Below are 13,273 nucleotides of genomic sequence, written 5' to 3' on the forward strand. Positions count from 1 at the left end.
TACACGGATTAAGTCTCACCTTGTTTCTCCCCAGAGTGGATAAGAAAAGGGACAAAATTGAGAGGAAAATTCTCGACAGCCAGGAAAGAGCCTTTTGGGATGTGCACAGACCAGTGGTGAGTGCTGTTGATTTGCCTAGAAAAGGGCAAAATGACCTCTACTAGAGCATCATATTACAACCCTAAAAGTTCTTTTTTTAAATATGTACATAGAGTATGGGCAATGTATGGTACTGGTGGCATATGAACGGTGTGAAGGGGTATTCCGCCCACCCCCATCCCCGTACACAGACAAATGCCAAGTCGATATGCATCAAAACACATCAGAATCACCGCTTCTCATTAACCACTTGCTTGTTTAGCATTAGCCTTAGCCCCCCCCCACCGCTCCCCACACACACACACGCACACCTCCCTCGAGGTTAAAGACCTTCTGCCACCGCCATCCCCAAATAGCATCAGCCTCTTGCTTAATTGGCAAATAACACATTCAATTTAGCCGTCCTTGGGGCAATATAATCAATATTAATTCCGATTTCACACCAACGCCATGACACAGAGCGACTCTACTTGTTCCTGAAGAGATCCGAGCCCCTTACTCGATCAGCTCAACTTTGTACTCCAAGCCACCCCCACCCCCTCCAGAAATGTCGGTTTCCCCATTTAAGTTACCGACATCAGCTAAATCGTCAAGGAGACGTCTCTGAATCTTTGCATGTATCCGGATGGTGATTTTTTTTTTGTATCAGCAACCAGATGGAATCAAAGGAAGCACTAAAAAAATGAACATTTAATGAGTTCCATTTCTCCTCCATTCTTTTTCCCAGCCTGGATGTGTGAATACAACAGAGGTCGACATTAAGAAGTCCTCCAGAATGAAAAATCCACACAAAACCCGAAAGGTGCGCAGTTGATTCGAAATAAAGTTTGGAATTGTATCCCTCTTGATTTATTCCACGTTCATCTCGTCCCAGTCCGTGTACGGCTTGCAGAACGACATCCGCGCCCACAGCCCGACCCACACTCCGGCCCCTGAGGCCAAGCAGCCGACAGAAGAGGAGCTGCAAGAGCAGGTGAGCCGATGTCGCGCTCACCTCGCTGCCCGACACGCAGACTGCGACCGACGCCGGCTAACTTATTCCCACTTTGTTTTCAGATCACATTTTGGCAGTTGCAGTTAGACCGGCATCGACTGAAAATGTCCAAAGTTGCGGAGAGGTGAGCGACCTTGAGCGACATGATCAGACTCGCAATGTGGTGCGATACGTTGTCGACGTCACTTAAAATCTTTGCTTTGGGATGAGGTGTTGTCGTGATTTTTACCTAAATAACACAGATTGAAGTTAACTTTTAAGGGTAATATCGTGAAACCAAACTATATAGTCTTGGCTTTACGTACGTTGTACATTTTCCAAATTAGAACCATGGCAACGTGTTCGGACTATTCCCATTTGACCCCAATGGGCGCAGGCTCGCCCACCAGGGGCTCGCCTTCGGGCCCCACCTCCAGGCCTGGCACCAGAGGAAGGCCCCAGTGACCCACGTTTGGGCAAGGGAAATCTAGATCCATTTGTTTGGACTTGTCATAAGGGTTTATGGAGTCGTGCTTTATCTGGTCCCTCACCTAAGACCATTTTCATTTGGGTGACCTTACCAGGGCCCTTGAAGCGCCAGACAACTAAGCTCTTGGGACACACAAAGCCCTCCACCATGATAAGGTGATCCCTCAAGGAGGGGAACTCCAACTTTGAGATCTTAAAAACAAAAACGTTTGAAGGAAAATCTTTGCCACAAAGGTTCCAAGAATCCCCAGGTTAGAAAACAAATTAGCGCATTCGTAAATGAGCCATCAATGGCCACAACGCACACCGAGTCATTCAACTTGTAGACTGCCAATCAAAAGCCAGCCGATCCGACACTCCACGTCATTCACCAGGACAGGCTCCGCCCTTTAAATCCATACACACTCAAAGTCACAGATACTCTATTAGATCTTGAAAATGGCAACCACAATGGGACAAAATAATACTTGCAACGCACATACTTATGGCAGTTAATAATGAAAAAATATATTCTGAGCCGACACATACATATACACAATTCTGCAAGATATTTGGCGTCCACTGGACTGGTTGCTAGCCAATCAGGGGGCAAATACAGACAAATAACAACTGTTTACGTTGATGGAAAATTTAAGTCTTCACGGAACCAATGGTGCATATTTTTGTAATGTGAGTGGAAAACAGCACACCCGGAGATTCAAACCCCGAACCGTTGATCTGTAAGGCAGATGTGCAACCCTGACCTGAACTTCACAAAAATGCATAAAGATGGCATAAAAGCAATAGTCACGCATTTTTTCTTCTTTGTCTCCCTTAGTTTGTTGGGTTACACAGAGCAGTACATAGAATACGACCCCTTCCTCACGCCCCCGGATCCTTCCAACCCCTGGATCTCAGATGACACTACACTGTGGGAGCTGGAAGCAAGGTGGGCACAGAACTAAAGCATGAATATTAAGGGTTTGAAGTCACGTTTTTTAACCAATTTGAGAGCCGACAAAATCTCTGCACGCGAAAATGCATTTGCAACCTGTCACATTCGTGTCAGTGTAACGGGGGGGGGGGACTTGGGAACTTCTACTCTGATAGTTGCAAGGCTGCCAAGTGGGATCAGTCAGGCAAAACCAGCAAAAAGCAGGGTTGGATTTGAGGGTCTGTAATCAATAGAGGACATACTGTACACGCACTGAACAATTATCAGAGGATTCACATAATCGGTACAACAAGGATTTTAAAAGAACAACAATACACAATGTTATTGATTGATGCTCTTTTGCGAGGAAGTGTTAGATCAGTCCAGTCCGGTTCCCTCTGTCACCAACAGGGTAGTTCATCATCAAATAGTACGCAGAGCATAATTGGCAGTAGCCTAGAATTTTTGTCATACGTGTACTTCAAGTATTCTCGCACACACACAGCTGACTTGGCCTGTAACTGGAGGGTGGTGATGTAGTGTCAGTGCGCACAGCATCGCATACATTTGAAAAAGGACCAATTCCATACCACCCGATACCGTTGTTGATATCGGTCCATTATTAGGTATCAGTAATTAGGAGTAAACCATCACGACTTTCTACTTTAAGCATACCACAAACTAGGGAGGGTCCCTGATGGTGTAGTGCTAAGCACGCCTGCCTTTGGTGTGGGCAGCGTGGGATCGATTCCCCCCCAATGATGATATCGATACCTACACTGCGAGTGACTGGCGACCATTTCAGGGCGTAGTCCGCCTTTTGCCCGACGCGAGCTGAGATAGGCTCCAGCTTTCCGCAACCCTTGTGAGGATAAGCGGCTTGGATAATGACATGAAATACAATTTCAAACTCGTAAAATTACCTTTAGAAATAAATGAAAACAATCCACATGTGCAAGCAATATGGTTGCACTTACAACCCAGCTCTCGCCTGACAGACAAAAATGAGACGTAGAACTTAAACATTCTTCCTTGACAATGATTAGCACGATTATAGAAAGAGCACAAAAACATGTATAGTAAGGGGTACTCAGTGAATAGTCAAGAACAGGTCCCACAGAAAAAAAAAACACAAATAGGTACATTTGAGTAGGGGTTGACTTTACGACAAGTACAGGTGTGTACGTGTACTCCCCTCTGTCCAGTAAGGAGCCCGGCCAGCAGAGAGTAAAAAGGTGGGCTTTCGGCATTGACGAGGTTCTCAAGGACCCCGTGGGGAGGGAACAGTTCCTCAAGTTTCTCGAATCTGAGTTCAGCTCGGAGAATCTCAGGTGGGATATATATATATATATATTTTTTTTTTCTTAATGTGCTTAAGTGGCTTTTATGAAGCCAACAACTAATAATATGCACCTACACACGGGGAAGCGACACTGTGTAATCAAAGAAGCGTCTGATTGCCGCTCGTGCTTTCATCTGAAGCGAAATGCACTGCGCCCTCTCGCCGAAGATTTAAATGCCTCTCATCCTACTACAAATGTCGAACCTTCGACGGGTACGAGGCTCCGGTTCCAGCATGATTCCCCACAGTGAGAGTGGGAGAACGTGTTTAATATGCCCAGGCTGCGACTGTGGAGGATTTAATTCACACGTTTCCCTCCCCCGGCGAGTGTGCGCACACATTTACTGATACAGTGCACACATACCTGTCCACTAAAAAAAAATAAATAAATAAATAGAAATGGGAATGAGTCTGTGCCAAATTGGAGAAGGAAAAAAAATATATGCAAAAACATGTCCTTACTCTTTGAACAGATCCACAATTATGGTTATGTTAAGTGTATCGTGTAAATGTCCTACAGGAAGTGTATATACAGGAGGAGCCTACAAGTTGCAGTATTTTTATTATTTATTTATTTTTATTAATAGGCACAACAGAAGCGACGTGCAGGTGGCTGAGATTCCTATGCTAATTGGTTTATTCATTGCACCATGAATACTGCACAAGTTTTAAAGATGCATGCAAACAGCCATTTATGAATTAAGCATGGCTGCGCCACGAGCCTTTTGCATTTACATCCATTCAAATCCCACCCAGGCGGCTGCCATTATGAAGCGTTTTGTGGGAATGCGCCATTACAACTGTTATCCTTCACCATTAGCCTCACTTCAAAACATTATGATTTTTGACTCTGATTCACAAACACAGAAAATTGCTTCGAAGGATCGAAATAATTCTTGGGTTGTAATAACAGTGGGCACCTCGACTTAAGCGCGATCAGACCGCCAGCGCTAGATGGATTGAGTGAATTGAACTCACTGCACAGGAAACGGCAGCTGGTGAACAATTCTTCACTCAGTTGAAGTAGCAATTTGCCTCCCGCCAAACTACACATAAAAACAAAGAATTATAGGTATTGTATTTTCAGAACAACCACATCCATTTGCCTAGAAGCTAATACACGATGCAAAACGACAAGGTAACGAATGGAATTGATGTTGCAGTGTTATGGGATGGCTATTTTTACACAAAGAGCGCTGGAACACAAGTAGACAGACAATTTATCAGTACTCGCAAGCATATACAGTATTCCGTATACTCTGCAAAATAAACAAATACAATTTAAAAACCCCTGACTAATACTACATCTTACTGAGCACTTGTGAGCTTTTTCTCAGTATACATCTGGATGTCTGTGTTACACCGCCCCCTCGTGGCCGACGTGCGCATTCAAGAAGGCCCACAATGTGCAGATGAAACAGAAAAAAATCATTGTATTCCCATTTTTTTCCAATGGAGAATACAATTTGAGATCATGTTTTGAGTTGTGAGTGCAGTGGAATGAATTAAACTCGTAAGTCAAGGCACCACCATAATCATTCCACATACAGTATGTCGCATCCCCCTCCCCCCCAAAAAAAAATAAATTAATTGAAAAGAAAACACTGAAATGGCACTTAAAAAAATTGTGTAAAAATGTAAAGACAATGAAAAATATTTAATGAAGCAAATATTTAACATTGTACTTCTTAATTTTCCAGTTCAATTATTTAACACCAATGCCCATTTCGCTGCCGGTACATATTTCTCTACAATGCCAAAAACAATAAAAAAGGTCTGGCTCCTTTTGAGTTTGTCTGCACTAGTTTGCAATGTGTTTATGCCTTTATAAACAAATTATGTATTTTCCTTTCAAAATAAGTAGTTAGGGATGTAGTTCAGATGCGGTCAAGTACTATACGATACACCTTCTTGTCTTATTTAATAATGTCCTACATCTGAAAGGTTCTGGCTAGCGGTCCAGGAACTGAAGAAGCGCCCCATTCGAGAAGTCCCAACTCGGGTTCAGGAGATTTGGCAGGAGTTTTTGGCTCCGGGCGCACCCAGCGCCATCAACGTGGACTCTAAGAGCTATGACAAAACCACCCAGAATGTCAAAGACCCAGGACGCTATGCCTTTGAAGACGCACAGGTACGCGGACTCTGAAGTGCTCCCCTGCATTTGCGTGCATCCATAATGTCGAAATGAATAAGAGGCCGGTTGCCAAGAGGTCTTCTGCTGCGACTTCATTTTTTTTTTCCTTTGCTTACGGATGAGTCACGGCTCGGTTGTGAAGCTATTCGGCGTAAACACCATGCGACACCCGCGTCTGATGTTTTTATGCATTACTGTCACGCGTTCCAGGAACACATCTACAAACTGATGAAGAGTGATTCCTACAGCCGCTTCATTCGGTCCAGTGCCTACCAGGAATTATTGCAGGCCAAGAAGAAGGTAACTACAGTCACATTTGGATTGGAGTTATTTTATTTTCATCTTTTATTTTGAATTGAATTTACTTCAGACAGTATTATGATCATGTACAAAATATGCCCAAAAATATTTCCATATAGCTGGCCTAAATAAAGAGTTAGTGCTCAAGATAAGTTTATAAATGCCCTAAACCAGCTGACAAGCTGTTCTTTATTTTTTAACTTTTCTACAAATAACCACTTAGAAATACATAACTTTTTATTCCATCGTCCCTTTCTCACAAGTTAAACAGTTTCCAGGTTTCTTCATATTTCACATACCTGTGACATGCTAGGATCAAGGATCTAGAAATATAGCAAACTTTACACACCTTTTTTTTCTAGCGCATTTTAGGGTGCGTGGTCCCAACTCATGCAAGTGAAGTGCTGGGCCAATCGCGATGACCAGGGCCGGCACTCGGGCTTGTGTAACCCAGATTGTGCGGGGGGGACGCAAAGGCTCGAAAAGACAATACCAGCATTTTCCCTTGTGAAGGCAGAACTTCACTCCACCGAGTAATCAAATATGTGAGGATTACTAATCTTTGGACTTTGACTTGGTGTTAGAGACAGCATAGCTGATGGAAAATCTATACAAGCAATGCTGAATTCACAAAGGCCCACTCGGAAATCTGTAATTTGAGCAGTGATTCCTGATATTATGTTACTAGTTACATAACTAGGAAACTGTCTAGAGACTAATACAGTAATCTAATATACTGCTGCCCTAAGGCTTTTGCACAATGCTGTTGATTAGCTTTCTAGCTTTAGCGCTTTTTAGCCCCATTCATCGTTGCGCGACATGCCAAAAGCTGCCCTCCCGGTACGCACAGTCAAGCTTTTTCCAAGCGTGTTGGATCACACTTTAAGCCCGCTGCGGCTAATCCCTCGACACGCGCAGCCGGCGCGGACCCGGAGGTGCAGTCGCTCGCGCCTCTATGTTGTCCCAATACCAGATTTCAAAGCGCGCTTAATTTGGTCAACACAGAAAACTCACATCAGGTCAACGATATTCATTTTCGGGGTAAATTCCAGCCAGTGAGTGACGAAGACGACCCAAAAGCGTTTGCGTGCAGATGGAGACAAAATCTGGTTTCATGAACAATCCAAATGAGCCATTGCTCAACTTGTGCCTTGCTGTCGAAGAGGCAAATACAGCATTTGTTACCATGACGATCGAGGCAGAACTAGGGTGTTGTGACTAGGTGAACGGATACAGAAGCATTGTAGTATAAACACCCATGGAGGCAACTTTTTGTATAAAATCCCCCCCCCCCGAAAAAAATCACATTTACATAGTTGTAAATTCCACTTTGAAAAAAAATTGCAAATGATAGAAATTCCCTCAGAAACACATACTTACAAGCAATAAGACTAGAATAACCCCAGACACACGGCATACACAAACATCTTATTAAAAGGAGCAACCAGCAGCCGACCAAATATTGATATCACACAATGATCGCTGTCCAAAATAGATACATTTACATACTTAATGAGAACAACAGCTTCCAAAGCAACCGCACAGTTTGAACATTCCGATAAGCGCTGACGGGCTAATTGTTAAGATTCTCGCACATCAGCGGTTGGTGAAATATGCGACTGACCTTGCACTAATTACCCTGAAGGCCTTTTTGAGTTTGTTGACAACGCCGGTGCTAATTTATTCTCCTTTTAGGTGCAACAGTTTGCGCCGGTCGCATTAGCTTCCTCCTGTTCCTGTTGGACTATAATGCTAAAGCTAGTCGTAGCTTGAACCGAAAGGAGTGCCATTTTTACCGGCAAGAACTCTTTTGGTGCATGTTTGACACTATTTTGTGAAACTTGGTGTGGGGGTGGTTATTACATAAGTTAGCCAAAAACAGCTTGCTCACACGTGCCTATTCAGAAATAGACGCGTAAAATATTCATTTGGTTGTGTAACTTCACACTTATTGGTGTGCAGGCTCGCCAGAGGCCCAACTATTTGTACGCGAGCAATTAAAAAGTACATTTTACTCACTGTCGCCTTTAAGTGTGAGAATCATTAATCTCCGTGTCTTTTCCTGAAGCGACTTTCTTCTGACTTTAGGCTGGCTAAATTGACCTTTCCTATGGCGATCCTAAGCTCCGCCCCTTAGCCATGTCCTACAAGCTTCCAAAATGGCGAGTGAAGAGAACACGTTTGAAGTCGATTCTCTATCGCGTATCCCAAATAATATTGCGGTATTGTTTTTGCCAAATGCGTCAGACTTGTCCAAGAGAGTTCTACAGACAGGTCTCAACTATTTCACGCAAGGATATGTACACGGAATTAAGATTTTGGACGGAGGAGGACAACAATTTCAGAGTTACAGCCAAACGTTGGCGATCGATGCAAAAAAAGTTAGACGCCTCACAGGCTTCATATTGAAATCCAACAGGATAAAATAGTGGAATCGTACTGCGCATGTAAAGCAGGGTGAGTACTTTTTACTTGGAAAGATCACGAGTAGTATGATTGTAGTCTTTATAATTGAGAGGGTGTATTCATTTTACTTGGCTCATAATGGAGCCCAGTGCTCTGTCTTAAAAGTCTGATGTGATACAAATAGACAAATCGCGCATTTACGTATCACTAACGCGACTCTTTGGCATAAAATATGACACACTTCGTTCAGCAGGTCAGTGATACGCTAACAAAGTGAAAGATGTTCTCCTGCAATGTATAAAGCACTGATAATAATAATAATAATAAGATACTTGTCCCTCGCTTACCTTCGAACATACACCCTTGTGTTTGTTGATATTGTCCACATTTAGTTGTACGCGCGCTCTTCCGCGAGCCTTAATCCATCGTAGACACTTCGTCAACTGTGTTTTCGGCTTTGGGAAATGAATCAACAGGGCCCCTCGTAACCTAGCAGGATATATTTTATCAGAATTGCAAATCTGAGGACCATTTTCTTCGTAACATTAACATTTCCAAGCGCACGCTACTGACAACTAGCATTGCTTGTGGGACAACATGGCGAGAGGGGTGTGTTAAGACAATGCGGCGATCTGATTGGCGATTATTGTACGAGTGATTGACAGGCCGGAAAGGTCAATTGTCCTTGAAGTTGTCGCGCCAGCTATAACTTTAGCATGGGCCGGGAAGCTTGCAGGTACATTTTCACGTAGAAGATTGCTTAGCTTGTCAGACATTTTCAAGAAATGAAAAAAGTACCTTTTTGTTTTGGTGTTTTTCCCCCTGGCTTCCGGAACAAAATCAGAGCTGGGTGTTGTTTCTTTGTGAAATCCTTTCATACGCTGATCCCACACCCCCCACCCCCTTCGGATTCGTGAATAAACCTCACAGAGGTTCACGAAGAGTTCAGCGCGAGCGCCTGTGAAAGAGACAGCGCGATGTGCGCACAAATTATAATATTATCCTTGCCGCATATAACAATTGCAGAGGACAGCCGTGAACAAGTCGAACTTGCCGAAATGTGCAAAGACTCGGTCAAATCTAAGTACGCGGTAAACAAAGAAGCACCCACGCATCAGTCATACCGATGAGTTGCAAAGGTTGGGGGTGGGGGGGGGTGAACGCCGCTTATTAAAAGACTTTCCTTTCAGGTGGTGACGACGGGGTGCTTCATCAGGCCTGTCTGGCATGTAGACCACAATGAGGAGGAACATTGAATTGTCAGGCTGTCGTCATTCGATTAATCAGCTTCTAATTAGTCTTCGGAGCTTCTGCCTGAGATCCTTGCACAGAGAATGTTGCCATTGAGCTTTGAAATTGGGGGAAAAAAACAAATGGAGTCTCGCTAATGAGGACGAGAGGGTTTCTTTGGTCTTTTCAGCAGAATTTGAGGAAACTACAAATACCAGATGATGTATTGGTTCAATTACCTGCAGCTCTCTTTAGTAGTCCTTTCTAAGGATGCCATTGTCAGTGCAGATACTCGTACCCAGACTTGTAAAAACGCTCCGAGACAACACTCGTTATATACGTACAATGTGTAGCTTTTCGGATAGCAAGCAGTTCTTTTAAAAAAAGGAGCACTGCGTGCTTGCTTCAACCTGATTTTTGACCCTCCAGATCAAGTTTATGAGACAAAGAAATGCACAGAGAATTAGAAGCTTTGCATATTTTACCAAAGGCATTTCTTCTTACAAATCACTTTATCTGCTATCTTAATGGTAACACATAATGCAAAATGCCATAAACAGGCTAACGAAAAGCATCAGATTTGTAATATAAATCTTTATATAACCAACCAATTCACTGTCAGTCCTCCATGCTCAAGATATTTGGATTCAACAGCCGTGAATGAGTTAATATCGGAACACAAACGGTACAGCAACATATACAAAAATATATGATAATAGTCACAGGCATGTATATATATTATGTACTGTTATACCATTACTGCAGCTTTGCTGGAACATTTTGCACAACTTAAACATGACATTTATACTGAAATTCTTTCATTTCAAATTTTGTATTGATTTGACGTGGAAGTTAGCTATTTTTGCCACAGGGTTAGGGTTATGCTATGCTAACATGTTCATTAAAGCAATGAACCGTCTTTTTCTTTTCATTACAGAAGAGTAAGAACCTCTTCTGAAATCTGTTTTCCAGGTAAGGCCTTCAACTAAAACTCTGTTTTCTTTTTCTATACTTATTCTCATTACAAATATGAATTCATCAGTCAAAATTACACACACCTGCACTATCTTGTGCTCCGATACCAGAATTATAGCAAACAAGTGACCTTTACAAAGACAATAACGGTCGATTTTGATTGGGGTGTTTGAAAGTAGATTATCAATATTTACTATGGTGGTTGTGGTGACCAAATTATTAGAAATAGCTCTCGGGATCATACAGTACCGCAAACCACAACCACAATCATATAATATTTAATTCCGCACTGACAATGTTAATAAAAACTCAGCGTTGTCATTTTTGTGACCGTAGAGTTTTTAAATGGTTCAAAGTTAGACATTCGAACAAGACTTGAAAAATGGACTATTTGAAAAGTGCTGGCTGTGCAGTCCTGGTTTTATTTGCATTTAATTTGGTGACTGTCAGGTACCACAAGAGGGAGCTCGTGTTCCACACTTGGAGCTCTCTGCTGAATGTAATGAACTCCCTAACAGTGTTTGGTCCTTTTCATTCCACATCTTTGGGTTTCTTTCCACTGTAGGAGAAGAACACGTGGATCCAAGTGGCGGAGCAGTCGTGTGCCATCATGCTAAATTTAAAAAAAAAAAAAATCATCTCTCTCTTTCTCTCTCTCACTCTTATGGAGAGCAGCCATGCCATCTCTCCATCATCGTTGTCTATCGCCCCGCACCGGATGAGGAGCGTGCCGGGCCCGATCTGTTTGCCTCTCCTCCACCAGCCGCTGGAGCCGTCCTCCTCGCTCCTCCTCTTTCAATAACTGACATTACAAAATTCAAGAAATTATGAGGGGGAGACACAGACACTCACAAAAAAAAAAAAAAAAAAAATGTACCACCGTTGGACTTGAGAGGATGCTGCCACACGTGGTGAGATGCAAAAAAAAAAAAAAAAAACATCAAAAAACAAAAAAGGCCCAAATCCGGCTTTGTTTCAGTGCTTTTTCATCGTCACTGCTGGATCTAAGGCCTTCTCACACTTCCTGGTAAAACTAATGATGTCAGAGAGTGAGAGAGAGAGAGCTGGGAAGAAAGTAACTTAAAACACACAGACAATAAATAAGCTTCAAATGATGAATCTAGCCAATGTCATTGCTTTACATGATATGGTCAAAGACTACGGGAAAGTGTTGTGCAGAATGAATATACAATACAGACATATTAATGTTTAGTGTGCATTTACTTGTTTTGCTTTGCATTACGTTATTGCACTACAATAATGAGCACATAATTGGTTTCTGATTTCTATCACACTTGTAAGAGTCCCATCCAAAACTGGAGGATAATGTCTGCTGTTTGATGTAAAACATAACTAGCTTTTTTTTTCCCCCTCTCTGCATTTATTTTTATACCATATTTAAAGACACTTTTACTTACTTGTATTATTAAAGTCGGCCCTCTGTCTAATCTTGTGGCTCGTCTGTGGGGATTCTCGGCCGTCCTGGATGCAAATGAGACGGCAGATGCGGGATGCGGGTGTACATTGCCTTCAACCGCTAGAGGGCGATGTGCCGTTTTCCACAGAAATGAGGGGAAGTGGATGGGAAGAAAGGGGGGCTTCTTAGGACACAACAGTGGAATGCGCGATGGTGCAGTCATCAAGATCAGTCACGCACATATTTGCACTGGGTTGTGTTTTTATATAATTACTCGTCATTCTTCTATTTTATGTTTTCAGAGCGTGTTTTTTCCATTTTTTCGACCCCTACAAAAATCGGATCTGGTTTATGTTTTTCACTCCCACCCCCTTGATTGTTTTTAGTTTTTTTTTTTTTTTTTTTGCGGGTGGGAGGCTCTCCCTCCCAGTTTCCAGTACTCCCCCCCCCCACTATTCTTCATGTTCCTTTTGCTTTATATTGTTTTCCTTTTCACCCTTCTAATTTTTCAATTGCAATTGTTCCTTGCACCTTTTTTTCTTAACCTGGCTTTTGTTTGTTTTGGGTGATAAACTTATTTATTTTTTTTTTTTTTATGTTTTGAGCGCAAAACAGCGTCACAGATATTTTATTTCGTTTTGACATTTCTCGTTCGGCGGCACAGTGGGTCAGCTGGAAAGCCTTGGCCTCACAGTTCTGGGGTCCCGGGTTTGATCCCCAACCCTCCTGTGTGGAGCTTGCATGTTCTCCCCGTGCCTGTGTGGGTTTTCTCCGGGCACTCCAGTTTCCTCCCACATCCCCAAAACATGCAATATTAATTGGACACTCTAAATTGCCCCTAGGTGTGATTGTGAATCACCTCCTGAACGTTGACAGCTGGGATAGGCTCCAGCTCTCCCCGTGACCCTTGTGAGGATAAGTGGCAAAGAAAATGGATGGATAGATGGATTTCTCCCCTTTTTAATTTTTTTTCACTTCCAGTTTTATTTTATTTT

The 13,273-nt window shown here is 42.7% G+C and overlaps 1 protein-coding gene across 4 annotated transcripts in view; it reads left to right on the plus strand.

Moving 5' to 3' along the window:
• rgs7a (regulator of G protein signaling 7a) overlaps nt 1-12,302 on the plus strand; it is a 71,410-nt gene extending 59,108 nt beyond the window's left edge. For 3 of the 4 annotated variants that reach the window (XM_061836327.1, XM_061836326.1, XM_061836329.1), the window contains 10 exons: nt 35-116; nt 827-901; nt 974-1,072; nt 1,156-1,217; nt 2,379-2,489; nt 3,680-3,805; nt 5,761-5,947; nt 6,161-6,250; nt 10,824-10,858; nt 11,427-12,302. In XM_061836327.1, coding sequence (XP_061692311.1) covers nt 35-116; nt 827-901; nt 974-1,072; nt 1,156-1,217; nt 2,379-2,489; nt 3,680-3,805; nt 5,761-5,947; nt 6,161-6,250; nt 10,824-10,844 — 853 coding nt within the window. In that variant the 3' untranslated portion in view covers nt 10,845-10,858; nt 11,427-12,302. The remainder of the gene's footprint in view (nt 1-34; nt 117-826; nt 902-973; nt 1,073-1,155; nt 1,218-2,378; nt 2,490-3,679; nt 3,806-5,760; nt 5,948-6,160; nt 6,251-10,823; nt 10,859-11,426) is intronic. The other variant, XM_061836328.1, reaches the window with a different exon arrangement.
• The last annotated feature ends 971 nt before the right edge of the window (nt 12,303-13,273 follow it).

This window comes from Syngnathoides biaculeatus, chromosome 12 (assembly GCF_019802595.1).
Source record: "Syngnathoides biaculeatus isolate LvHL_M chromosome 12, ASM1980259v1, whole genome shotgun sequence".
Lineage (NCBI taxonomy): Eukaryota > Metazoa > Chordata > Actinopteri > Syngnathiformes > Syngnathidae > Syngnathoides > Syngnathoides biaculeatus.